The 27,002-nt window shown below is 41.3% G+C and overlaps 1 protein-coding gene across 1 annotated transcript in view; it reads right to left on the bottom strand.

The window, feature by feature from the left end:
* The window catches only part of ASTN1 (astrotactin 1), a 519,295-nt gene that overhangs the window by 210,863 nt on the left and 281,430 nt on the right, over positions 1–27,002 (bottom strand). Inside the window, exon 3 of the mRNA XM_040408285.1 lies at positions 2,559–2,955. Within this exon, the coding sequence (XP_040264219.1) occupies positions 2,559–2,955 (397 nt within the window). The remainder of the gene's footprint in view (positions 1–2,558; positions 2,956–27,002) is intronic.

Genomic DNA, 27,002 nt, shown 5'->3' with positions numbered 1-27,002 from the left:
ATTTTTCTTCCTCTGGAGCTGTGTGAAGGCTTGATTTTTGCAAGCTGACTTATAGATTTCATTAGTATCATTTTGGGATACATAACACTTTTTGATTGCTTTTTATTCTGTTCTTTTTGTGTGACTAAGCAAAAAGCAGCAATTCTGGCTTTTTTTATGGGGTTGAGCGAACGGGATAAATTGCACGATAATTTTGTAGTGAAGTTTTGCAATTTCTCCAATGAAAAGCATTTTTTCCATGGAAAAAAGTGCATTTTTTATTGGAATTTTTTTGTTAATAAATGTTATTTTTTTTTAAAACTATTTAATAGTCCCACAAAGGGACTATAATAGGCAATATTTTGATTGTTTATAAAATACAATGAACTATTCTGACAGTGCTATACCGACACTTACCAGCAGACTGCTCCAGAGAAGTGCAGCCTGCTGTAAAAAAACTGGAGGCAGGTTTGGGGCCCACAATAGGTCTCAGCCTGCCTGTACTGACATCAGCACCCCACGAACTTATTGCAGATGGGAGTGGGGTGCAGATGGGAGACACAGGGAGTCGGCTCCTTCTGTAAGCGCTTATATGAGGTGGGCCCCATTGCATGAAAGGGGTTAAATAGCCAGAATCTGTGCTCCTGCCTGTCCAGGCTATTAGAACAGAAGCGCAGCTCTCATGTAAGAGCCGAGCCCCTGCTCTCCGCTGCATGGGAGGCCCATACAGCGTTTAGACTGGGCCGCCTTAAAAGGGTGTTGGTTCAAGCCCTAAGGTTCCTTAGTAATTTCTAAAGGCCATGGTCAACTTTAAGGGCAATTTTTGTTTATCATTGCATTTTACTCAGTTTGGACTAAAATCTTTTTTTTAAATGGTCTGTATTAAAAATTTTAAATTAAAATAATAAAAAAAACTGCTTTTCCTCTACATCTTTTACTTTCACAACATCTACAGAATATTGCTATCTGCCTCACAATGAATCTGTCAAGCGGCTGCTTTGACGGCTTGATGTGGAGTCCTTATCTCTGAACTTCTGACAGCTCATAAACAGTCATTCTATTTTTTTTTTTTTATCAAACTGCTAAGAATACAGCTTACATGAGTGTTTTAGGAGAGTGTCAGGAGATTAGAGATAAGGACATTGAGCCATCAGAGTAGACTATAAAACAGAAAACAAGATACATGTAGTCTACAGATAAAGACTGTATAAAAAAAAACCTGTTGATTTTTTTTTAATAGAGATCAACTGAACAAAATTATTTTCAGCCCAAAATGAGTAAAATGCAATGAAAAAAACTGCCCCAAAGAGGTCCATAGCCTTTAAAGGGGTATCTTGTGTATGGAGCGCCCCCTCCTCTTCAAACAGCTGACCGGTGGGAGTGCCGGGTGTTGGACCCCTGCCAATCAGATACTGATGCCCTATCCTGATGATAGGTCATCTATATATGGCAGGACAACCCCTTTAAAGGGGAATGCACGTCATTATGAAGAAGTGGCCATGACATTTGATGGTCCGTGGTCACTGCTTTTTACTAAATGCTTGTGCTGCCACGGGGCCAAATGCAGCAGCAGTATTTGCCCTATGTACAAAGGAGCCCCACTAGGGAAATCTAGTAACTCAAGGTATAGAGATAATGCTGAATTTAAAAGGTGAGTACATTATACATTTGTTTTTAACATTGTGAGCCACTTAAAACTCTTTTGACTAAACAAGCTCTGGTAAAATCTCTCAGCATTATCGATCGCTCCTCCCCGTACTGTGGAGGAGATCACTCCATGTAAATGTAGTGGTCTCTTTCACCAATGAGCAGGCGCTTGCTGGGAAGAAACGAAAACTTTCCAACAATCACCTGCTAAATTGTCCCGTGTAAAGGAACCCTAAGGCTCTGCCAACTGTCAGTGATGATATGGATAAAAGCAGAGTCCAGAGAATTATGGCACTCCACAAGAAGTCACATGCAGTGAAGACCATCTTTATTCCAAGTATCTTTCTTCACTGCATAAGGCCTCATGCACACGAACGTTCAGTTTTTTTGCGGTCCGCAAATTGCCGATCTGCAAAACACGGAAGCCGCCCGTGTGCCTTCCACAATTTGTGGAACGGAACAGGCGGCCCATTGCAGAAATGCCTATTCTTGTCCGCAAAACGGACAAGAATAGGACATGTTATATTTTTTTTGCGGGGCTATGGAATGGAGCAACGGATTGCGGACAGCACACAGAGTGCTGTCTGAATCTTTTGTGGCCCCATTGAAGTGAATGGGTCCGCACCCGAGCTGCAAAAACTGCGGCTGTGTGCATGAGGCCTAAGACTTCTTGTGGAGTGCCATAAATCTCTGTACACTGTCAAATGCTTTATTGCCACCCACAGTGGGTAGCTGAGTGCTAGTTTCCTTCCCTGAAACTTTGGATATAAGCAGAGACTAGCTGCCTTTCCCTCTGGCAATATAACCATCTGCTAGCCACAACTGAGACTCATAGACATAGACACAAAACCAAAGACAAGCCATCAAATCTCAGCGCATGGGATTTGATGACTTGTGGTTTAATGCAACGTTCCCTGTCATTGAAAACACACCAGGAGTGAGGTCCATGGTGTTCTTATCATTGCATCCATGAAGGGAGTCCAGAGTACGGGACACATGGCTGCCAAAATCTTCCCCACCATTCATGCACTCCCGTTGGAGATGATGACGCAGCTCAGTGACATCGTATTCATAACCATCAAGGATAGGGGTTTCACGGATCCCAAGCGTGCCACCGGGATGGGTGGATTGTCCACGCGCATTCCGGAGACTCTCTCGTCCATGGCCACCTCCAATAAGCACTGAAGGGATGTAGTGGATCTCATTGGCGGCTTCCGCACTTGCACTCTTCTGGGGCTGGGGTGCACGTCTCCTCTTGCACCAGCGTCGTCTAGTATATAAAATAAGGAGAAGGCACAGGATGCACAGCAGGAGGGCAATCATTCCACCCTATGACAATGTGGAGAAAGAGAAAAAAAAACATGGAGAAGAATTACATTACGAAATAAATAAATCCAATGCAAACAACCTAGGTAGAGACAAACACAATAACCGAATGCTTAAAATCATGTTTTGCATAATATAGGCATATGGAAATCTTTTGATATCCGGATAGAATGAAACTGAATAATAGAAGATCAGGTAATGTCTGCTTGTACGAGAAATATTATCATATCACTTTATTTGTGTATTAGATGTTAAATTAGTTCCCTGGAATAGCCAAACAATTCTCTAGCCGCGATCTAGTGGGTGTTTACATTACATTAACAATGGGAGCATTTTCTGGTACATCTGCAAGGAGAGAAGCTGCTTAGATTATAGCAGCGCATTTCATATTCTGCTGCCGTACATCATATTTCATTCCCTTCCCTTTAAAATGAAAATTCAAGTTTGGACATGCACATCTAAAAATCAATTTTGGAAAAAGTCTATCTTTCTGGAGTGCAGCTAACATGACAAAGGCGGCTGTGTGCACCAAAATAAGATATTAGCTCCTGTTTATATACCCTGCAGAAGCAAATATCCAATCATGTTAACTTCTTCAGGTGAATACTGGTGAAAATTGACTGCAAATGATTTAACCCTGCTATAAATAGGAGAAATTAGATCTACAATAAGGTAACGTAGTAACGTAGCGGATAAGGTTAAAAAAAAGACACAGGTCTCTCAAGTCCAACCTATAATCTAGTAAACAGAATAAAAGTCTGGATCAACGTCCCACCTCCAGAACTCTAGTACCCATTACTTGTAGCATTATGGGAGTCATTTATTAAGACAAGCGCTTTAGATGCTGGTCTTAATAACCCCGTGCATTGGCCATGGATCTGCTACAGTTATGAAGGCGGTGGCCTCTACATATCTTTGGCACATCCACCACCGATCTAAATCTACGCCAGCTTCCTTGCTGGATTCAATTTAGACCATTTTCTACTACTAAAACGGGTGTAGAAAATGATAAATGAGACGGGTCTGCCAACCGACCCCTTCCCCGCCCACACCACAGCCCCTTTTTTTAGACCTTTGCGGCGTAATCTGCGCCAGAAATACGCTGATAATAGTCAAATTTCTGTTTGTAAATGACACCCTATAGTTTTAAGAATAGGAGACAGGCACCTGTTGAATTTGTAGAATGAATCAACTATCACAACATCCTGTGGCATGGAGACCCCATAGTCTGACTGCTCTTACAGTAAAGAATCCTTGCCTGTGTTAATGATGAACCCTTCTTTCCTCTAGATCACAAATCCACTTTTATTGGTTACAAATCTAGGTGTAATATGTGCACTAGAAAAATCTCTATATTTACTATTTATATATTTGTACGAGAAGTCTTTTTTCCAAACGGAATAATCCCAAGATGGGAAACCTCTCTTGGTACTAAAAGCCAACCATTACCTTGCTTGCTCTCCTCTACACCCGTTGTGTCCTTCTTGTACACAGGTGCCCAAAATTGTGTATAGTATGTCATGTGTGATCTGACTAGTGATTTGTATAAAGGCAAAACTATGTTCTTGTCATGAACATCTATGCCTCTTGTGATGCATCCAACAATTTTACTTGTCTTGGCAAAGTTGGCAGCAGCTGCCTGGCATTGGTCACTAAAGTTAAGTGTCAACTAATATCCCCAAGTCTTTTTCAGTGGCAGTTTTACCCAGTGTTTTACTACTCAAAACATATTTGTACAAATTGTATGGCCCATATTACGTTTCTCACCATGGAACATAATTTTCCATTTCTACGTCCAAGCCTCCAGCTTCCTGAATCACTCTGTAATATTATATTATGCTCCCCTGTGTGGAGTACTCTGCAGAGCTTAGTATTATCTGCAAATATTGCAATTCAATAATATAATATAATACTCTTAATTTATATATAGCGCCAACATATTCCGCAGCGCTTTACAATTCTAACCTGGAAACCCTCTAAAAGGTCATTAACCAGTTCAAGACTAGGTTATTTACCCCCCTTTCTAACCAGTCACATTTTAAATTTTTTAGTACCTGATCCTTGAAAACCATAAAAAAAAAATTCTGTTCAATTATGCAAATACTTTTTGCACCTTTTCCCAGTGATAGATGAGGCTTTATTTTTGTTATTTTAGTATTTTATTGTTTTTATCTTTTATAGCCAGGAAAATGTAAAAAAGTTTTTATTTATTTATTAGGGTGCAACTAAAATATTTGTTCAATTATGTTTACTTTCTATATGGTCATTTTGATATATGGAATGTATGGGTTATGGTCTCCATGGGTGAAGTGTGGTGGAGTATTTTATTGTATTTATTTATTTATTTTGTCTTTGTTTTTTATTTATTTTGTATTTTACACCTTGTGCCCCCCATAAGGTCATACATTTACATTTAATGTTGCATTTTTACTTAATTATTGCTGATTTCTCCTATAACTGGGGCTGACATATTAGCACCAGTTGCCGGGGAAATTTAACACCCAGTGATATTGTACAAGGCTGCACAGCCTCACTGTAGATCTGGGTCCGCTAAGACTCCCATTCCCTACCGATCACATGACCACTGGGAGTGGGGCAATGCCGCTTCCTGGTGTCTATGCATTGCAGCTGTTGAGCGCTATATATACAGTGATGGGGAAGGCAGGGACACTGAGAAATATTTATGATTAGAAATGTCTGTGCAGAGATATGTGCTGACCACCCAGTCATATATAGTCAATGGTTAGCCAGCAAGCGTTTAATAGGCATATTACACAAGACAGTAGTAGAATGGGAGTAACTATAAAGTAGTATCAGTGGGGTATGTGCACAGGTTGTGGATACACCTTGACCCTGGAGCCTGAGAAGGTGCAAAATGTTCCTGTGCCCCTATGGGGAGGCCAGTACTATAAACAATGCATTGGTGGCCTGATGCAGATTTTTGCATTGGAAGCATCAAGTTACGCCTCTGGGCTGCAATGTAGTTAACAGCCATTGAGGGAACATTAGCCAAGCTTGTTTTCTTTGTTCCTCTGTGATCTATGGAGCTATAAATGCTGCTGATTAGGAATCTGATTTAGGATTTGTTATAAAAAAAAAAAAAAACTGTTTCACATCTGACCCTTCAGCAAGCACTAGCCCAATTCTTAAGAAGCAATGATCTGATAGGGATTGGCATGGTTTATGCTCAGACATAGCTATTTTTAGTGCATTAAGCTCCAAATCCAAAGTCATTTTGTTAGTTTAATTAAAAATAAGATATCATTTAATTGCGTAGAAGAAATTGTAAAGGATTGCTATAAAATGGGTTTCTGAGCTCTGGCGCTGTCCACCGGGGGTGGTGCTGAAAAGCGCTCTCTCTCTCTATGATAAGTGGATGTTTTAAAAATGTTTACACCAATATAATGTTTCCATAATTATATTCTTCCTACAAATAGGTTTCTGTGCTGTCAGCAGTAATGGCTGGGTAGTCTGGGATGAAATGGGCTGCTTTCATTTCAAAAGAAAATTATAGCTAAAATAGAGGTTGTTCCTGTATAATAATATAGTAGGGAGAGGAAGAGGGGAGGGGTGGATATGCAAGGAAAGTGAGGAGGATGAGATACTTTGTGCATTGGGAAATGATATGAGGAAAGGTTGTAATGAGGAAAATATGCCGGGGAGCTCAGCGCATGGCGAGTTATGGCATTGATGGAGTTAATAAAAAGTGACAATGATGGGTGCTCAATTGCTTATGTGCCCTTGGTGTCCTGTAGTCGATACACTGCTATGCCTTTACACACACAAGTGGAATGAGAGTGAAGAAAATTGATCCATTTGCTGCACATTATAATTTAGTGTCCTCTACGGCACTCAAGAAAGACAACATCAAGAGCATGCAACCCATGAAGCACTTTAGGCCCCCTCTTCTCTTCCAAACTCTACATCACCCTTTGTATTCCTCCTGCGGTTCTACTTTAGTCTACCTAGGATAAGCCATTGCTCGTCTTACTGGAAGCTTTCATACATATTTCGGAAACTAATGACAGCCAACAAGATAAGGGGATAAAGGGAGGCCATGCTGTGCTCATGGTGGTTCCAGTAGGACATAGGACATAAATATCTTAAGTGCTCCTCTGCCACTGTCTGTTACAGCTCATGAGATCACTGATCTACGCACAGGAGGAGGTCAATAAGGATTGCACTATGCATGGTGTGCCTGGACTGTTCACATCAAGTAAGGAAACGGTTGTAACGTGCTTGTTGCGTTGGCGCGGCTTTCAGCATAACATGTGTGCCATGCAAGGAATCAGTTATAGTTCATATTGTGAGAAAAGCTTTGAGCCCCCTGGGTCTTTTCTCGGGCTGCATTCAGTGATAGTGCATTTGTAACAGACATTGAAAGATGAAGGGCATGTACGAAAGAACACGGTTGTATGGGACATGGAGTTTTGGAGTTGTATGGAGTGGTGGCATGGGAATAGATGAGATATCTGGTAAGAAACTGAGGGTCAATCAAGGTACAGATGTAGCAGGGTTAACACTCAAACTCTTAACTGAAATTTCTTAACTCATCGCGTTATCTTGAAACAAAAGCCATTAAAAAGCAATTGAAGGTGTTTGCTTAACGCATTTAGTTTAAATAACACATCTCATAAAGCATGAGTGTTAACTCTACTACATCTGTATTTCGCTAACTTAAAGAGAATGTGTCATCAGAAAATAACCTATTGTGTACAAGTAAGTTATGTTTTTAAATAATTTTTGGTGATGTTATTTTTAATTTTCCATGTTATCTATACTTAACCAAAAACAACATACAATCCTGCAGTTTTCACACTGGCCACTAAGCCTAATAATAGGTGCCACTTCTTGGTCTGTACAGTTATCTGCTTATCTGTCATTCTAATCCTGCCTGTAATACCACCTTTGTGTATAGATAAGGCAGGTTCTGCCATTCGCTATAGGCAATTGCCAAAGCTTATCTATTCTTTCCTCTGCACAGGTCACAGAGCATGCCCTCCCATAGAAGTCAATGAGGTCCACTCCAGAATATTGTGTCTATGGCCCATGGGGCTGCCGTAAAGCAATTTTCTTAATGCTCTCTAAATACTGTTAAAAACAGCTCAAGCAAGATGGCTGCCCCCGTAATTATGTTCAGGAAATAAAAAAATTAAAAAAAATCTACAATCAGAAAATAAAATCAGTTTAGATAAAAGGAGATGTGTTGCTATCTGGTTTTAATTGGTAGATAAAAATTTTGGTGACACATTTCCTTTAAGTGTTTACAGTAACACTAATTTTGACCATGGGTGCCTAAGCTTTTGCCTGCCACTGTACTTATAACATCTCTGAAGAAAATATGCCCTTTGTGTTTACACAGGAGAGCAAAGTCTGGACTGGCGGTCAGATTGCGGAATCACACATTGCTAGAGCCCATAATGAAAGGCTTTACAGATGCAGCCAAGCTAAACTTGATGGTTAACGCATTAAGTAAAAAATGAACTCTTTCAAGGTGTTGCAATGGCTTTTGTCCCAAGATGGCACGAGATAATGTGATGTGTTATCAGAGTCAATTTTAGCTCGGCTATCTAGTTTTAACTGATAGAAAAAAAAAATGGTGACACATTTCCTCTAAAGATTACAATGTGGTAAGTTTTGCATTGCATTGCAAGAATGTTTCCGTACGAGAGTTTTGAGCTCATGAACTAAACACTGTGTAGAATAGTTTGCAGATTTTCATGGGGAAAAAAACACAAACTTAAAAGACCAAGAGTCGCAAACTAGACAACCCAGGCAGCCGCAAATTGATGCATGTTGATTTTGGAGGCACGCCCACAAGCATTTGTTCGATTTTTGGACCTGAGAACTTGTACAGTGAAGAACTTGTTAAAAATAAAAATTAAACACATTCCTGCTCGTTATAATTTTTCGGCCGCTATAATGACAGATTTAGTCTAGGGCAAAAAGTTAGCATAAATAAGACATAAAGTAGAATCACCCATTAAAATGTATAAACTTTACTCTTAGACTTGTTTTTGCTGAAATGTAAAATGTAGAAATTACATTTGGGGGTAAAATAAGTAACATTTGTGCATTGGCTTTCATGTATATAAGTTCACCGCATTTACCACAACCAACAATAAAAGGGAGCTCAATTCTGCAAATAAGCCTAGATGCACGCTACTGTATCCGTTTTGTGGTTAGCATAATATGGACACTAATGCAACTTTCACACTCTCTTCACTAGAACTGACTATCCTTGTTCGTTTTTTGTTTTTTTGTTTTTTTGCAGACCTATAGAAATGAAGGGGTCCATGTGTCATCTGCAAAAAATGAAGATCAGATGCGGACCTACAGTACGGCCGAGTGCATGAGACCTAAGGCCAATGCTTTCTGTCATAAACAAAGTGATCATATAAATTTGTTACTACATTACTAGGGATGAGCTAATTGATTTTGACAAATTGATTTGTCTCATTAGCAAGACACCCAACATCTGCCTGTTGATTGACAAGGCCGGACATCTCGCCTGGTCCTGCCAATCTGGCGCATGCTCTGCTGAACTTAGCGATGCAAGGGCAGAGGATCTGCTTCCGCAATGGTCATGATAATGGATTGGTAAAGCCCTACTTGTTAGAAGGATCCCTTGATTATAAGCGGCTGTGATCTATAATCTATTAGGAAACCTGTCAGCAAGTGTTTCATATCTCAGCAGCGCCACCACAGGGTAAATAAAGCATTACACAATGCCAATTCCAATCAGTGGGTTCTCTTTGTAATGCAGGACAGGACAGGCCCTCCAGAGCAAAAGATCCTCTTTGTAACCACTCTTAACTACATTCAAAAGATTGGGATCTTAAAACCTTTTATGTTAACTAAGAATACTCTAAGAAGGTATATGAAAATGGTTTTCTAAATGGGAACTTCTGACATTTTGTTTTCTTAAATCTAGATCAAAGTTTATTTGCCAATGAATCTCTTAAAATATATTTTTATAATAGGCAGAACTCATCGATTCCTCATCCAAATCTCCTACATAATGTGAAATTTTAATATTCGGACTGTCTGCAGCTGCCACTAGGGGGAGCTCACTACATACTGTTATAAATTGATTTCATTAAACTGTTTGCATTTAGAGATGTCCTGAACTATTCGCCGGCGAACAGTTCCCGGCGAACATAGCTTGTTGGCGTTCGCCACGCCGGGCGAACATATGCGATGTTCGATCCGCCCTCTATACATCATCATTGAGCAAACTTTGACCCTGTACCTCACAGTCAGCCGACACATTCCAGCCAATCAGCATACCCTCCCTCCCAGTGAGTCATTGGCCCACAAGCAAATAAAGCTCGGAGGAATTATGACTTCAGATGGAAAAAAATGACGAATATTCTAAAAAACAAATATATAGCACTATATTCAACATAGTGCTATATATTCCTTTTTTAGAATATTCGTCATTTATTTCCATCTGAAGTCATGATTCCTTCCTGCTTAAAGGGAACCTGTCACCAGTTTTATGGTGTCCTAACTAAGGGCAACATAAATAAGTGACTGATTCTCTTAGCAAAATGCTAGGTCACTTTCTTTAATTGACCCAGTCAATCTTCCAACATCTTGTATTGAAAAGCTCCAGCTGATAATGATGAGTCATGAATATTCATGAGCTCCTGACTCTCCCCGCCTACCTGCTGCTGATTGACAGTTATTTTCCATATAAATCAGCAGCAGGTGGGCAGGGGAGTGGCTAGAGCTCTGAATTAAAAATATGCTGGACTCACTGACATCACGCCGGACTCAAATCAGCTCATTAGCATGCGGCATGCGGCATGTGGCATCTCTGTGTGTGTATTATGAGGTAACCATCTGTCACACCAGTAAGTGAATACATCTCAGGTACTTTTTAGTAGTTAATGATTGTATATAATTAGTTAGATTATAATCAAATATCCACATGACAGGTTCCCTTTAAATTGCTTGTGGGCCAATGACTTATTGGCCCACAAGCAAGAAGCAGGGAGGAATCATGTATTCAGATCGAAAAAATGAGGAATATTCTAAAAATGAATTTAAAAAAAAGAATGTAGAATATAACGAATATTCGAATTCGCAAATATTCGACAAATATTTGTAAAAAAATTTGCGAAATATCACAAATTCGAATATGACCCCTGCCGCTCATCACTAGTATGTAGTTCATGGAGAAGAAATGGTATATAAAAGCAGAATTTTCATTCAAATGCATATCCCTTTAACAAGAAGCCCTGTCATCTCTGAGTTTTCTTTGGCTCTTGTTTACTCTGCAGTTGAAGTGACTTAAAGTTTTATGTTTGGATTTTTCTTTGCCAAAAATATGATGTAAATGTGAGGGCCTCATGTGAGCAAGTGTGTGATGGCCACATTTCCCCTCTTAACAACTGTCTGACCCTGTCACTTTGTTGGCTGAGCCTCAAACACTCAACCCATCAACACAATTCTAGCATTTGCCTTTTATTTTGACATTTTGCAGAAAAAAGTGGACTTGATGGACCAGGAAACATTACGACCTCTCAAGACAGGCAGTATGTCAAAGGAGCCGAAAGCCAGTGTATTAAAATTTCAGAGAGTTTGCTGGTACTTTTCTTCGAGCAGATTCCAGTAAAAATATATTTTAAAAGGAGAAATGGAAACATTTGATTCCTTAAATTCATAGGGAGCAGAAGTCGAAAAGGCTGGTTGATGCGGGCGGGCGGCTTCGGGAAATGTCACCATAACAGGTGATTTTCGGCAGTTTAAGATCCTAAGGCAGGGTATTATTTTGCACGGATAAATGTCAGCTGGATAAAATCTTTCCCCTTTACTAATGTATGTGATGCTGTTGATCCATATGCGATTTGAACAGAAGTGTAGAAATGTAATAAAAAAGTTTTTAGATTTGAAAGATTTAAAAAAAATTAGGCAAAGGCATTTTCACACATGTTCTGTTTTTTGTAGTGTGTATAGCAGCATCTGTTAAAGGGGTTTTCAGGGACTTGTTTGAAATTGTTTGAGCTATCCTAAGGAAAGGTCATCAATATCAAGGTAGGTCATGGACAGAAGAGTCTGTCCACTGCACCAGTGTACTGCAGGTCAGTTACCATGCAATTGAATGAGAGTTGAGCCGCAGTATTCTGGCGCCCCCACTACACAGTGCATCAGTGGGGGTGCTGGGTGTCGGACCCATACCAATCTAATATTGATGACCTATCCTAATGATAGATCATCAGTATCTATCCTGGAAAACCCCTTTAACTAAAGGCAACATTTTTAAAGGGGTTCAGCTCTGAACCTGGAGATATCCCCATTGTCACCTCTCTGGCCCTCCTGATATGAGTATCAGAGCATTTCATGCACCAATGCTTTCCTTTGCCCTGTGCAATGTACCGGGCTCTCCTTAGGGACTGCTAGGCGGAGGCTTCCACCCAGCAGTGAGCCCGGTGACGTCACCGGCACTAATGAGCACGCTTTAGCGCTGCCTTAATCTGTAAACTGGCAGCACTAAAGCCGGCCCATCAGAGCAGGTGACATCACCAGCAACACTCCTGAGCGGAAGTGTTTTTCTATGGCAACAAGGTGGTAAAATGGCTAATGGAGAAAAAAGAAAAGTTAGATTGAAGTGTTCACTAAGATCTGTGTGGCTAACAGCTCATGTTTTCTAAGTTGATTTTGTATTGTAATATTTAGCGAAAGGAATTACTTTTCATATTTATTTCCAAAACTCATTAAATCCTTAAATTCATTCAATCAATAAATCAATATAGATTAAGCCGGCCAGTCCTGCTCATTTGTAAAACAAGGCATGGCATGGACCATCTCTGTTTGCATTTAAAGTACTGTATGAAACCATCTTAACCCCCTCCTTTGTCAGTAATGGATTATGTGTTACAATCCACACAAAGAATTGGGCCGATAGAATTTTTAAAACAAATTTTAAATAAAATGCTAAGGTTACAGCGGACAACAAGGGTGAGGGGGTGGCTATCTTTCTGCAAATTCCCTTAAAGGGATTTTCCAATTTGCATCAAAATACTTAAAAATAATCATTTATGAAGCTAATATTGTAGTGCATTTCTTTTACCTTCATTGCTCCTATCTCCCGTTCTATGTCTATGCAGCTCTTCCTTTTTTCCTGTGATGTTATGTCCATGGGGGGGGCAGTGACATGAGTGCCTATGTAACTAGCTGGGTGGAAGGAGCTATAGACTAGCTGGACATTGTTAGGGGAAGTTAAAGGAGAAGTGCATTATGGGTTTGGTTGTATATAGAAACAGGAAGTGCTACATACAGGATGGAAACAAACCAGAGGGATTGGTTTACATGGTGAAAACGGGCCAGGAGAGTCCAAATTGAAGAAAAGTGGGAAAAGAATGGGAAAGATATACATGAGGTGAGCAACTACATGAACTTATCTGTTAAAAACCATAGTAATCCCAGAAGATCTCTTTAGGGACTCCAATTTCCTGCGATACAAATTCGATACAGTATCACGATATTCATGCATAACCCTTAACAGGCTTCAACTCACAACTCAACCGCTGGTTCTCCACATATTGCTTAGACACATATTGTAGAAACATATTGCAGAAATAACTCCCAAGAAAATATTGCACAAAACTTGTTTTTTTCTGGTCATTACAATCAACTCAACTTGGCATATGTCAGGACAAAAAAGGTAAGAAAGGAAGTTTTGCAGTTTCTTCTTGATTTATAGGTGGACATTATAGCGTCAAAATGTCTTTTTTAAATCCTGGCAAGTCACTCTGAGGTCTCTCATGGCTTTTTTCATAGAATTATAGTTGGTTAATAAAATTAGTGGGGCAGGGGGGTTAGTTCATTAATACATAGCTTCTGATTTACCTATTTCCTCTTTGGCAAATATGGTTAGTTTAAGTAAGTCAAAAGGAAAGTGTTATCCTAATAGAAGTTAATGAAGCCTGAAGACTAGATGGTAGATATTTTGCTGGTTATATTAGCTCTTTTTTATCATCTCTATATTGGGACCTTATCTTATCACTAGTATGGACATTGAGTGTACTGTAACAGATATATCTCTTGACAGTATTTTCCGGAATACCTGATAATGATCTTCTTCATTCCAAGAGGTTTATTTTTGAAGCACGGAGAATGTTTTACAGTGATGTAGTCAATCATGTTGCTCAATTGCTACAAGAATACGATGTGAGCAAATGTATTTTAAGCAGAAACATTTTTGTTTTAAATTTAATCTTTAAAATTTTTAAAATAGCAAAAAATTAGAATAGCCCAAAGCAAAAGTTTGCATGGTTAGTATTTAGTAGCACTCCCTTTTGCAAGTATCACAGCTTGTAAACACTTTTTGTAGCCTGCCAAGAGTCTTTCAATTCTTGTTTGAGGGATTTTCATCCATTCTTCCTTGCAAAAGTCTTCCAGTTCTGTGAGATTCCTGGGCCGTCTTGCATGCACTTCTCTTTTGAGGTCTATCCACAGATTTTCAATGATGTTCAGCTCCGGGGACTGTAAGCGCCATGGTAAAATCTTCAACTTGAGCCTTTTGAAGTAGTCTATTGTGGATTTTGAGGCATGTTTCGGATAATTATCCATTTTCAGAAGCCATCCTCATTTCAACTTCAGCTTTATTACAGTTGGTGTTATGTTTGCTTCCAGAATTTGCTGGAATTTCATTGAATCCATTCTTCCCTCTACTCGTGAAATGTTCCCCGTTCTATTGGCAACAACATAAACCCAAAGAGTTGTGGCTAAAGAGTTCTATTTTAAGCTCATAGATCCACAGGATTTTTTTTTTTAAATGCATCAGGCTTGTTTAGACATTCTTTTGCAATCTTCTGATGGTCACTTTTTTGGGAGAATGCAGGAGAGGTTTCTTCTGATGAAGGCCATATTTGCGCAGATGTCGCTAAACAGTAGAACAATGTACCACAACTCCAGATTCTGCTAAATCTTCTGGAAGGTCTTTTGCAGTCAAGCGGGGGTTCTGATTTGCCTTTCTAGCAATCCTACGAGCAGCTGTCAATTTTCTTTCTCTTCCAGACGTTCTCTTGACCTCCACAGTTCTTGTCAACTGCCACTCCTTAATTATTTTTCAAACTGCGGAAATAGCAACCTGAAACTACCTCAAAAGGTGCGAGTTGAAGGTTTTGCCATGACCCTCACAGTCCCCTGATCTGAACATCATTGAACATCTGTGGAAAGACCTTAAAAAAGGAATCTCACAGAACTAAAAGACTTTGGCAATGAAGAATGGATGAAAATTCTTCGAACAAGAATTGAAAGACTCTTGGCTAACTACAAAAAGCGACTACAAGCCGTGATACTTGCCGAAGGGGGTGCTAGTAGGTATTAACCATTCAGGATGCCCAAAGGTTTGCTTCAGGCCCTTTCCTTTTTTATTTTGAAAATGTAAAAGATGGAAAAAAAAAGTTTTTGCTTAAAATACAAAAGAAATTTGCCATCTTTATTTAACTTTATGCCTTTTGGAGATCATTTCATCTTCAACGTGCTAATTGTTCACAGTAACAGTAATTACTGATCATGCCACAGCTATTACAGTGGTATTTATTCGAGTGGGACTTTTTGGGTTTGATGCTTGCCTCTAAACTACAAAATCAAACCTCAAAAACTAATCAAAGCTCATTATCTAGGTGTCAAAATGTTTGGATTAAAGAGGACCTACTAGTGAAATACAAAGCATTCAGCAGGCAACTTGTTATAGAGCAGACGGAGCAGAGCAGGTTGATATATAGATTTATGAAAGAATACTTTATTCTTTATGAAGCTGAGAGCTGCAGCACACGCTGGGGCAGGACCTAGCCTCAGCGCACCTTAGTCCCCCAGCTTCCCAGTCCTGGCCATACCCCTTGGTTCACTGAAGCCTTATTTACATAAGGAATGCAAGTTCTTTTTTCTCAGGAATGCCACAACCGATTTTCACAAGATGGTAATAGGGTAATAAGATTGATCATGATGACAGGTGCACTTTAAAACAGTTTTTCAGGATTTCCAAGTGCTTAAAGGGGCTGTCTCATCATGACAATGGGGGCATATCACTAGGATATGCCCCCATTGTCTTATAGGTGTGGGTCCCACCGCTGGGACCCGCACCTATATCGAGAATGGAGCCCCACAAGGTGGTGGCTAGATGACTTCAGTCCGGCCACTACCAAGCTGGCTCTTCATAGAAGTGAATGGGAGCGTACCACGCATGCGCGGCCCCCGCTCCCATTCATTTCTATGGGGCCGACGGAAATAGCCAAGCCAGCAACATGGGACCCGCACCTATAAGACAATGGGGGCATATCCTAGCCATATGCCCTCATTGTCCATGATGAGACAAACCCTTTAAGAACACTCATAAAAAAAAATAAGCCAATTCTTAATTGCTTATGGTGAGTTTTGCCCAAGGAAAATAATTTTTCAAGCATACACCCCAAGACCCAAGTAGAACGTTTGTTGAAAAGTATTTCTATTTAGCCATTATTAAATAGAATACAAACTTTTTGCTACTGCCAAAGTGCTAAGACTTAATTTTTCCCCATTAAGATGCATTAATATTCTACAAAGAAGGGAATGGGACAAAGTGACATAATATTATTCTAAGCAAACAAAGACTTAGTCCCAAAGACATTGGGGTTGAGAGAGACAAAGTGAGCGGCATTCACTAATATAAGGACCTGGAGACGTGTTGACAGCTCATTGCTTTTGTCCTAATTATTCACATAATATATTAAGATGTGAGCTGGGAGTGTGATGGATGGTAGGGGAAAGAGAATGTGGAGAGGGGAATTCAGACAGCTTGTTATCAAAATTAATTATCCAAGAAATAAATATCCACTGAGATCACCTAGAAGAGAGTGACGGGGGGATCTTCCAGTTTCAGAAGGAATAAGAAAAGTCACTTGGAAACCCCTAGGCTCTGACCTCTTCTGTAAATGACAATACTCGATGTCCCAATTTATTATATGCAAGAGAGTCTACAGGGCATGCATCCATCATACACTTCACTGTTAGAAGATTATTGAAGATTATTAATGTCATTAGTGCCTTCGCCCACTCAGAGAGAATGCCGCAATGACTTTAGATGAGGACTGTGGAAGTTGGGAGACTGGCGGTGACTATAGACAGCACGCAAAAATAATAAAATTATAAATATACAGTACAGACCAAAAGTTTGGACACACCTTCTCATTCAAAGAGTTTTCTTTATTTTCATGACTATGAAAATTGTAGATTCACACTGAAGGCATCAAAACTATGAATTAACACATGTGGAATTATATACATAACAAACAAGTGTGAAACAACTGAAAATATGTCATATTCTAGGTTCTTCAAAGTAGCCACCTTTTGCTTTGATTACTGCTTTGCACACTCTTGGCATTTTCTTGATGAGCTTCAAGAGGTAGTCCCCTGAAATGGTTTTCACTTCACAGGTGTGCCCTGTCAGGTTTAAGTGGGATTTCTTGCCTTATAAATGGGGATGGGACCATCAGTGGCGTTGAGGAGAAGTCAGGTGGATACACAGCTGATAGTCCTACTGAATAGACTGTTAGAATTTGTATTATGGCAAGAAAAAAGCAGCTAAGTAAAGAAAAATGAGTGGCCATCATTACTTTAAGAAATGAAGGTCAGTCAGTCAGCCGAAAAATTTGGAAAAATTTGAAAGTAAGGGCTATTTGACCATGAAGGAGAGTGATGGGGTGCTGCGCCAGATGACCTGGCCTCCACAGTCACTGGACCTGAACCCAATCGAGATGGTTTGGGGTGAGCTGGACCGCAGAGTGAAGGCAAAAGGGCCAAAAAGTGCTAAGCATCTCTGGGAACTCCTTCAAGACTGTTGGAAGACCATTTCAGTCGACCTACCTCTTGAAGCTCATCAAGAGAATGCCAAGAGTGTGCAAAGCAGTAATCAAAGCAAAAGGTGGCTACTTTGAAGAACCTAGAATATGACATATTTTCAGTTGTTTCACACTTGTTTGTTATGTATATAATTCCACATGTGTTAATTCATAGTTTTGATGCCTTCATAGTCATGAAAATAAAGAAAACTCTTTGAATGAGAAGGTGTGTCCAAACTTTTGGTCTGTACTGTATACTGTGTATAAATGTATACATTAAATAAAAGCTTACCTATGACTATTGCAGTTATCGCTAGAAGGCTGTTCATTTCCTGAGGACTCCTCTCTATGACATCCAAGTGCCCTTATAGGACAGGACATGGGTTGTCCTGATGGGACAATTGCTTTAATTTTTGTATGAAATATTGCCAGAATTTTTTAATAATTATTCCACTTAATTATAAGTATGATAAGTCAGCATTTTGCATTTGAAGTAGCCAATAAAAAAATTGTAAAAATAAATATTACCCCCACACATACACCTCCCATCGCACATATGTACTGCCACCCCATTTACTCTCTATGGGACTGATAAAGACAGTAGATCATGGTGTTCAGTAGAGATGAGCGAATTTCTAAAAAATTTGATTTGGCCGGTTCGCTGAATTTTCAGAAAAAATTTACTTCGTCCGAATATATACGCGACAAATCGCGATTAAAAACGGTTATTTCCGGGCTGCATAGAGCCTTTATACTGATGTAGAACACTGTGCCTTGCAGTAACACGCATGGGGAGTGTGCTGGCGTAGTGAAATAATACTGTGAGTCCGTATGACATGCAGATGACAGGCGTCGCTCTTAGAATCACTGCACACTTCACTTATTTGGGCAGTCATGGGGTCAAAACTGATCAAATAACTCAAGTATGAACTCAGCCTTACAGGTCGATGTTAGTCCCAAGAAGAAGCGCACTCCTTTTACAGCCTCATCATGATTCCACATAGATGTCTACAGAATCTGTTCTATTAAACGTTTATACAAGTAGAGCCCCCCCCCGACAGAGTGGAGAGGGTGTCAGCAGTAAGTTTGTGTTGAAATCACTGATTATTTTGCCCTTCTTCTGATCCGTCAGAACAATAACCCCCAAAAAACGGATCCTGTCTGTGGAGCATCCGCCTTCACTCGGTCAGCATTTGCTCAGTATTGGTAATGCAAAAAAAAAAAACAGGAATGGATCTAAAACAGAGATGACACGTGAATGGAATATTTGCATGTCTTCTGTGTTTTGGCTACCACTCCTGCTTTTGGCTACCAAATCATAAGCCAATTCTGATGCGACCATACAGGCCTTACAGCTGCTACACAAACAGGATCTGTTGTGCATCTCATTTTTCCTTTCTTCTGACCGATCAGAAGAAAGGTCAAATAAATGGTGATTTCAAGAAGGCAAAACAAGGACAATAGCAACCCCATTATAGAGTGGGGAGTGTGGTAACAGCATGTGAAGTCCACAGAGTGGCTCTATGATATAGTGGTGAGGTGGAAGCAGCATGAGGAGACCACCAAGTGGCACAATTACAGGGTCTGGAGGTGGCGGCAGCATCAGGAGGCCACAAAGTGGCACAATGACAAAGTATGGAGGTGACAGTAGCAGTATGATTAGGCCACAGAGTGGCACGGTGACATAATGTGGAGATGGCAGCATCAGGAAACCACAGAGTGGCAAGTAGTGATGAGCGGCAGGGGCAATATTCGAATTCGTGATATTTCGCGAATATATGGTAGAATATCCGTCATACATTCGCGAATATTCGTATTTGAGATATTCGTTTTATTGTGAAAAATCTGTAATAAAAAATTCGCATAATGTGAATTTTTATGCGAAAAAAGATGTTGGTCAAAAACGAGTATATAGCACTACAGAATATACTGCTATATATTCGTTTTTAGAATATTCGTCATTTTTTCCATCTGAACAAATGATTCCTTCCTGCTTAAAATGCTTGTGGGTCAATGAGTCATTGGCCCACAAGCAAGAAGCAGGGAGGAATCATGACTTTAGATGTTGAAAAAAGACGAATATTCTAAAAAACTCATATATAGCACTATAGCGAATATATTCGTTTTGACATTTTTTAGAATATTCGTCTTTTTTTTTTTCTCCAAACAGTACAGTTAAAACCCTTTGGCATACTCCTCCCCACAAGCGTCCTGTCACCATGGGAACGCCTGGTGGTTAGAATACACCATCGGATCTGAGTTAGATCGTGAAAACTGAAATCCTATGGTATATTCTAACACAAAGGCGTTCCCATGGTGATGGGGACGCTTTAAGTTAGAGTATACCAACAGGCGCATACATACTGGTCCCCTGCTGCCTGGCGGCACCTGACCTCTGACAGGGCACTGTGATCCACACAATTAACCCTTCAGGTGCCGCACCTGAGGGGTTAATTGTGCGGATCACAGCACCCTGTCAGAGGTCGGGTGCCGCCGGGCAGCAGTGCGCCCCCCGCCCCCCCACACTATTAAAATCATTCATGGGCAGTGCACCCTAACCCCCCCACCAGTATTACAATCATTGGTGGCAGTGCGCCCTCAATCCCCCCTCCCTCCCCAGTATTAATAATTGCTGGCAGTGCGCCCTAACCCCCCCTCACCAATATTACAATCATTGGTGGCAGTGCGGATCCCCCCCTCCGTATTAAACATCATTGCTGGCAGTGCACCCTAACCCCCCCCTTCCCCAGTATTAATAATTGCTGGCAGTGCGCCCCCCCTCACCACTATTAATCATTGCTGGCAGTGCGCCCTCAACCCCCCCTCCCTCCCCAGTATTAATCATTGCTGGCAGTGCGCCCCCAATCCCCCCTCCCTCCCCAGTATTACAATCATTGCTGGCAGTGCCCCCTCAATCCCCCCTCCCTCCCCAGTATTAATCATTGCTGGCAGTGCGCCCCCCCCCCCATCATTGGTGGCAGCGGCAGTTCCGATCGGAGACCCAGCAGTGTAATGCTGGGGCTCCGATCGGTTACCATGGCAACAGGACGCTACTTAAGTCTTGGCTGCCATGGTCAGTTAGTCAGCATTGTACTTACCTGCGCTGGGGCCGCCGGGCGCTCCTTCTTCTCAAACTCACAGGTCTGTGCGGCGTGTGCTTATAGCAATGCGCCACACAGACCTGTGAGTTTGAGAAGAAGGAGCGCCCGGCGGCCCCAGCGCAGGTAAGTACAATGCTGACTAACTGACCATGGCAGCCAGGACTTCAGTAGCGTCCTGGTTGCCATGGTAACCAATCGGAGCCCCAGCATTACACTGCTGGGACTCCGATCGGAACTGCCGCTGCCATCGATGATGGGGGGGGGGGCGCACTGCCAGCAATGATTAATACTGGGGAGGGAGGGGGAATTGAGGGCGCACTGCCAGCAATGATTGCAATACTGGGGAGGGAGGGGGGATTGGGGGCGCACTGCCAGCAATGATTAATACTGGGGAGGGAGGGGGGTTGAGGGCGCACTGCCAGCAATGATTGTAATACTGGGGAGGGAGGGGGATTGAGGGCACACTGCCAGCAATGATTAATACGGAGGGGAGGGATTGTCAGCGCACTGCCAGCAATGATGTTTAATACGGAGGGGGGGATCCGCACTGGCCACCAATGATTGTAATACTGGTGAGGGGGGGTTAGGGCGCACTGCCCATGAAGGATTTTAATAGTGGGGGGGATGGGGGGGGCACTGGGAAACACCAGGGAGTCAGACGTGGTGCGGCACCTGAGGGGTTAATTGTGTGGATCACAGTGCCCTGTCAGAGGTCAGATGCCGCCAGGCAGCAGGGGGCCAGTATGTATGCGCCTGTTGGTATACTCTAACTTCAAGCGTCCCCATCACCATGGGAACGCCTCTGTGTTAGAATATACCATTGGATTTGAGTTTTCACGATCTAACTCAGATCTGATGATATATTCTAACCACCAGGTGTTCCCATGGTGACGGGGACGCTTGTCGGGAGGAGTATGCCTGACTCATTGACCACAAGCATTTTAAGCAGGGAGGAATCATTTGTTCAGATGTAAAAAATGACGAATATTCGATATAACGAATATATAGCAATGTATTCGTAATATTCGCAATTTATCGAAGTTGCGATATTCACGATTAATATTCGCTTTTCGAATATTCGCGCTCAACACTAGTGGCAAGGTGACATAGTGTGGAGATGGCAGCAACAGCAGCATGATACCAATGAGTGGCAAGGTTACATAGTATAGACATGGCAGCATCAGGAGTCCACAAAGCGGCACGGTGACATAGTGTGGAGATGGCAGCATCAGGAGGGCACAAAGTGGCATGGTGACATAGTGTGGACATGGCAGCAACAGCAGAAGCAGCATGACACCAGAGAGTGGCATGGTGACAGTGTGGAGATGGATGATCTAATCTGATGCATCAGGCATTGGTGGGTGGAAATCCTGGCTGATCCACGTCTGATTCATCTTGACAAAAGTAAGTCTCTACACATTTTGGATGGACAGAGTTCTTCTTGGGGTAACTATGGCCCCTGCTGCACTAAATACCTGCTCTGATGCCACACTACTGGCCAGGCAGGACAGCTTTTCCAGGGCAAACTCGACCAGTTGCGGCCACAAATCCAGTTTGGCTGCCCAGTAGTCCAGCGGATCTTCTATGATGGCTGGCAGGGTGCTATCAAAGTATGCCTCCACCTGCTGGTTCAGGTCCTGCTCCAGGTCTACCTGCTGCTGCTGGTAAATAGTTTCTTCACTATGCGGGTGAAGAAAGCTGCTCATCAGCGACTAGAGACTCAGGTGCTGGTGCTGCTGTCACTTGCTATGAAGTCAAAGTTCCAGCCAACCAATCAAGAACCGCTGGGTTGCTGGTCAAGACACGACCGCTAGCTGACATGTGGACCTGAGGCCTCGGGAAGAAACTCCTGCTGCCACACCCCCTTACTCTGCTGTGACCTGTGCCTGCGCCAGAATTATTTATGCATCTGACACTCCCCTGTGCACGGCCTGGCACTTCTCTGTCTGACATACTTTTAGCTGAACTAAATAAATTAAAAGCAAATTAAAACACCCCTAAATGCGCAAAATATATTTTTCTTTTTTTACTGAGATAGTGTCACGAGGGTGTCAAGAGCCACGTCTGACTCCGTTATACCCGTGGTCAGGAAGTCGCAGCGGGTGGCTGCGCTCTTTATGTCTAAAGATCGCACTGTTACTCAATGGTAGCTTTCTGTTTGACTTGCAATCCTTTTTGTCTCACTCAGGGATCCGTATCTTCTTCTCCTCAGCTGTTTCTTGTCCGGCACTCCCAACCTCTTTATAATCCCCTCTCCCACTTCTCTGGTTGCCAGATATAGAGCTTCCTGCCTGGACTTCTATACTGACCCACTGGAGCTGAGTCGCTGTTATTCCTGGTTGTCGTAACAGAGCATTACCCTCCAGATCCCTGTTGGTTGTTTGTTGTCGCCCACCTGGGACTATATGTTTCATCAGTATTGTCTGTCCTCTCCCTGGTGTTTCCCTTTAGTGTTAGTGGTGCGGACTAGTGTTCCCACCGCCCTATTCACTACTTAGGGCTCATCTTAGGGAAAGCCAGGGTTTAGGCACGTGATCGGCGTACGGGTGAGAAACCCGTCTAGGGACGTCAGGGCAGTCAGGTGCCAGCCTCAAGGTGAGTTAGGGGTCACCATCTTTCCCTCTCCCTTGGACAGGGCCTTCCTTTTCCCTCCCTTTGCGTAACGTATGTGATCGGCACGCCGGTCGTGATATTATATCTGGCCCTTATTTTGTGTAAAAAAAAATATATATATATATTTTTTTCCGGCCTATTTAGAATCCAGCATGGATTCTATTGCCGCTTTGACAAAGCAACTTCAAGGCCTGTCTTTGGAGGTGGCAGGATTGAAGGCGTCGGTCCTCCAGCAACAGCAGAAATTGCAGCAGACTGCAAGTCCAGCAGTTGCTATGGGTAACCAGGTTGCTCCAGAACCTAAGGTTGTTCTTCCTGTCAGATTTTCTGGGGGAGGGGACAAATTTGTGACGTTCCATGAGGCCTGTAAGTTATATTTTAGGCTGCGCCCCTACTCTTCTGGTAATGAAGAACAGCGGGTGGGGATTGTTATTTCCCTGCTTCAGGGGGACCCCCAATCCTGGGCATTCTCTTTACCCACTGATTCTCCGGTCTGTGGAGGAATTTTTTGGGGCTTTGGGTCTCATATATGATGACCCTGGCCGAGTCGCCCTGGCTGAGTCGAAGTTACAGAGACTCCTACAGGGAGAGCGGCCAGTAGAGGAGTATTGCTCAGAGTTCTGTAGGTTGGCTACGGATACCCAGTGGAACGATCCCGCTCTCAGGAGTCAGTTTTGCTCTGGGTTATCCGAAAGGGTTAAGGATGCGCTTGCGCTTGCGCTGTACGAGACCCCCTTTTCCCTTGATGCTGTTAAGTCCCTTTCTATCAGAATAGATAGACGTCTTAGGGACAGATTAAAAGATCCTGAGCAATTAGTAACCCCTCCCAAGCAGCAGCTAGTCTGTACGGACCTAGACGAGCCTATGCAGCTAGGAGGAACTACTCGTTAGGTCCGTCCTCCTGAGGCTCGGCGTGGGGTTTGTTTTTTCTGTGGGGGGAGGGGTCATTTCATTAACTCCTTAAGGACGCAGCCTTATTTCAACTTAACGACCAGGCCATTTTTTGCTAATCTGATCAGTGTCACTTTAAGTGGTGATAACTTTAAAACGCTTTGACTTATCCAGGCCATTCTGAGATTGTTTTTTCGTCACATATTGTACTTCATAACACTGGTAAAATGAAGTAAAAAAAAAATATTTTTATTTATAAAAAAATACCAAATTTACCCCAAATTTGTAAAAAAATACCAAATTTCCAAGTTTCAATTTCTCTACTTCTATAATACATAGTAATACCTCCAAAAATAGTTATTACTTTAAATTCCCCATATGTCTACTTCATGTTTGGATCATTTTGGGAATGATATTTTATTTTTTGGGAATGTTACAAGGCTTAGAAGTTTAGAAGCAAATCTTGAAATTTTTTAGAAATTTTCAAAAACCCAATTTTTAGGGACCAGTTCAGATCTGAAGTCACTTTGCGAGCCTTACATAATAGAAACCACCCAAAAATGACCCCATTCTACAAACTACACCCCTCAAGGTATTCAAAACTGATTTTATAAACGTCGTTAACCCTTTAGGTGTTCCAAAAGAATTAATGGAAAATAGAGATACAATTTCAAAATTTCACTTTTTTGGCAGATTTTCCATTTTAATTTTTTTTTTCAGTTACAAAGCAAGGGTTAACAGCCAAACAAAACTCAATATTTATGGCCCTGATTCTGTAGTTTACAGAAACACCCCATATGTGGTCGTAAACTACTGTACAGGCACACGGCAGGGCGCAGAAGAAGGAAAGGAATGTCATACGGTTTTTGGAAGGCAGATTTTGCTGGACTGTTTTTTTTGACACCATGTCCCATTTGAAGCCCCCCTGATGCAACCCTAGAGTATAAACTCCCTAAATGTACCCCATCTAAGAAACTACACACCTCAAGATTTTCAAAACTGATTTTACAAACGTCGTTAACCCTTTAGGTGTTCCACAAGAGTTATTGGCAAATGGAGATGAAATTTAAGAATTAAAACTTTTTGGCAAATTTTCCATTTTAATCCATTTTTTCCAGTAACATAGCAAGGATTAACAGCCAAACAAAACTCAATATTTATGGCCCTGATTCTGTAGTTTACAGAAACACCCCATATGTGGTCGTAAACTGCTGTACGGGCACACAGCAGGGCGCAGAAGGAAAAGAATGCCATACGGTTTTTGGAAGGCAGATTTTGCTGGACTGTTTTTTTTTACACCATGTCACATTTGAAGCCCCCCTGACGCACCCCTAAAGTAGAAAGTCCCAAAAAGTGACCCTATTTTAGAAACTACAGGATAGGGTGGAAGTTTTGCTGGTACTAGTTTAGGGTACATATGACTTTTGGTTGCTCTATATTACACTTTTTGTGAGGCAAGATAACAAGAAATAGCTGTTTTGGCACGGTTTTTATTTTTTGTTATTTACAACATTCATCGGACAGGTTAGATCATGTGGTATTTTTATAGACCAGGTTGTCACGGACACGGCGATACCTAATATGTATACTTTTTTTTATTTATATAAGTTTTACACAATGATTTCATTTTTGAAGCAAAAAAAAAGTTTTAGTGTTTCTATAGTCTGAGAGCTATCATTTTTTAAGTTTTTGGGCGATTACCTTGGATAGGGTATGATTTCTGCAGGATGAGATGATGGTTTTATTGGCACTATTTTGGGGTGCGTGTGACCTTTTGATCGCTTGCTATTACACTTTTTGTGATGTAAGGTGACAAAAAATGGTTTATTTAGCACAGTTTATTTTATACGGTGTTCATCTAAGGGGTTAGGTCATGTAATATTTTTCGATACGGACGCGGCGATACCTAATATGTATAATTTTTTTTATTTATGTAAGTTTTACACAATAAAAAAATCATGTTTTAGTGTCTCCATAGTCTGAGAGCCATAGTTTTTTCAGTTTTAGGGCGATTATCTTAGGTAGGGTCTCATTTTTTGTGGGATGAGATGACGGTTTGATTGGCACTATTTTGGGATGCATATGTCTTTTTGATCGCTTGCTATTACACTTTTTGTGATGTAAGGTGACAAAAAAATTGTTTATTTAGCACAGTTTTTATTTTTTATTTTTTACGGTGTTCATCTGAGGGGTTAGGTCATGTGATATTTTTATAGAGCCGGTCGATACCTAATATGTATACTTTTTTTTTATTTATGTAAGTTTTACACAATAACAGCTTTTTTAAAACAAAAAAAAATGTTTTAGTGTCTCCATATTCTGAGCCATATTTTTTAGGCGATTGTCTCAGGTAGGGGCTCATTTTTTGCGGGATGAGGTGATGGTTAGATTGGTACTATTTTGGTGGGCAAACGCCTTTTTGATCGCTTGCTGTTGTACTTTTTGTGATGTAAGGTGACAAGGGGTTAGGTCATGTGATATGTTTATAGAGCCGGTTGATACGGACGCGGCGATACCAAATATGTATGCTCCCCCCCCCCCCCTATTTTTACAATTTTTTTTTACTTTATCTGGAGAAAATGAAGTTTTTGTTTATTTTTACTTGAAACTTTTA

The sequence above is a fragment of the Bufo bufo genome, chromosome 9 (assembly GCF_905171765.1).
Source record: "Bufo bufo chromosome 9, aBufBuf1.1, whole genome shotgun sequence".
Lineage (NCBI taxonomy): Eukaryota > Metazoa > Chordata > Amphibia > Anura > Bufonidae > Bufo > Bufo bufo.
The sequence above is the reverse complement of the archived record's forward strand: the minus strand, read 5'-3'. Positions and strand labels throughout refer to the sequence as shown.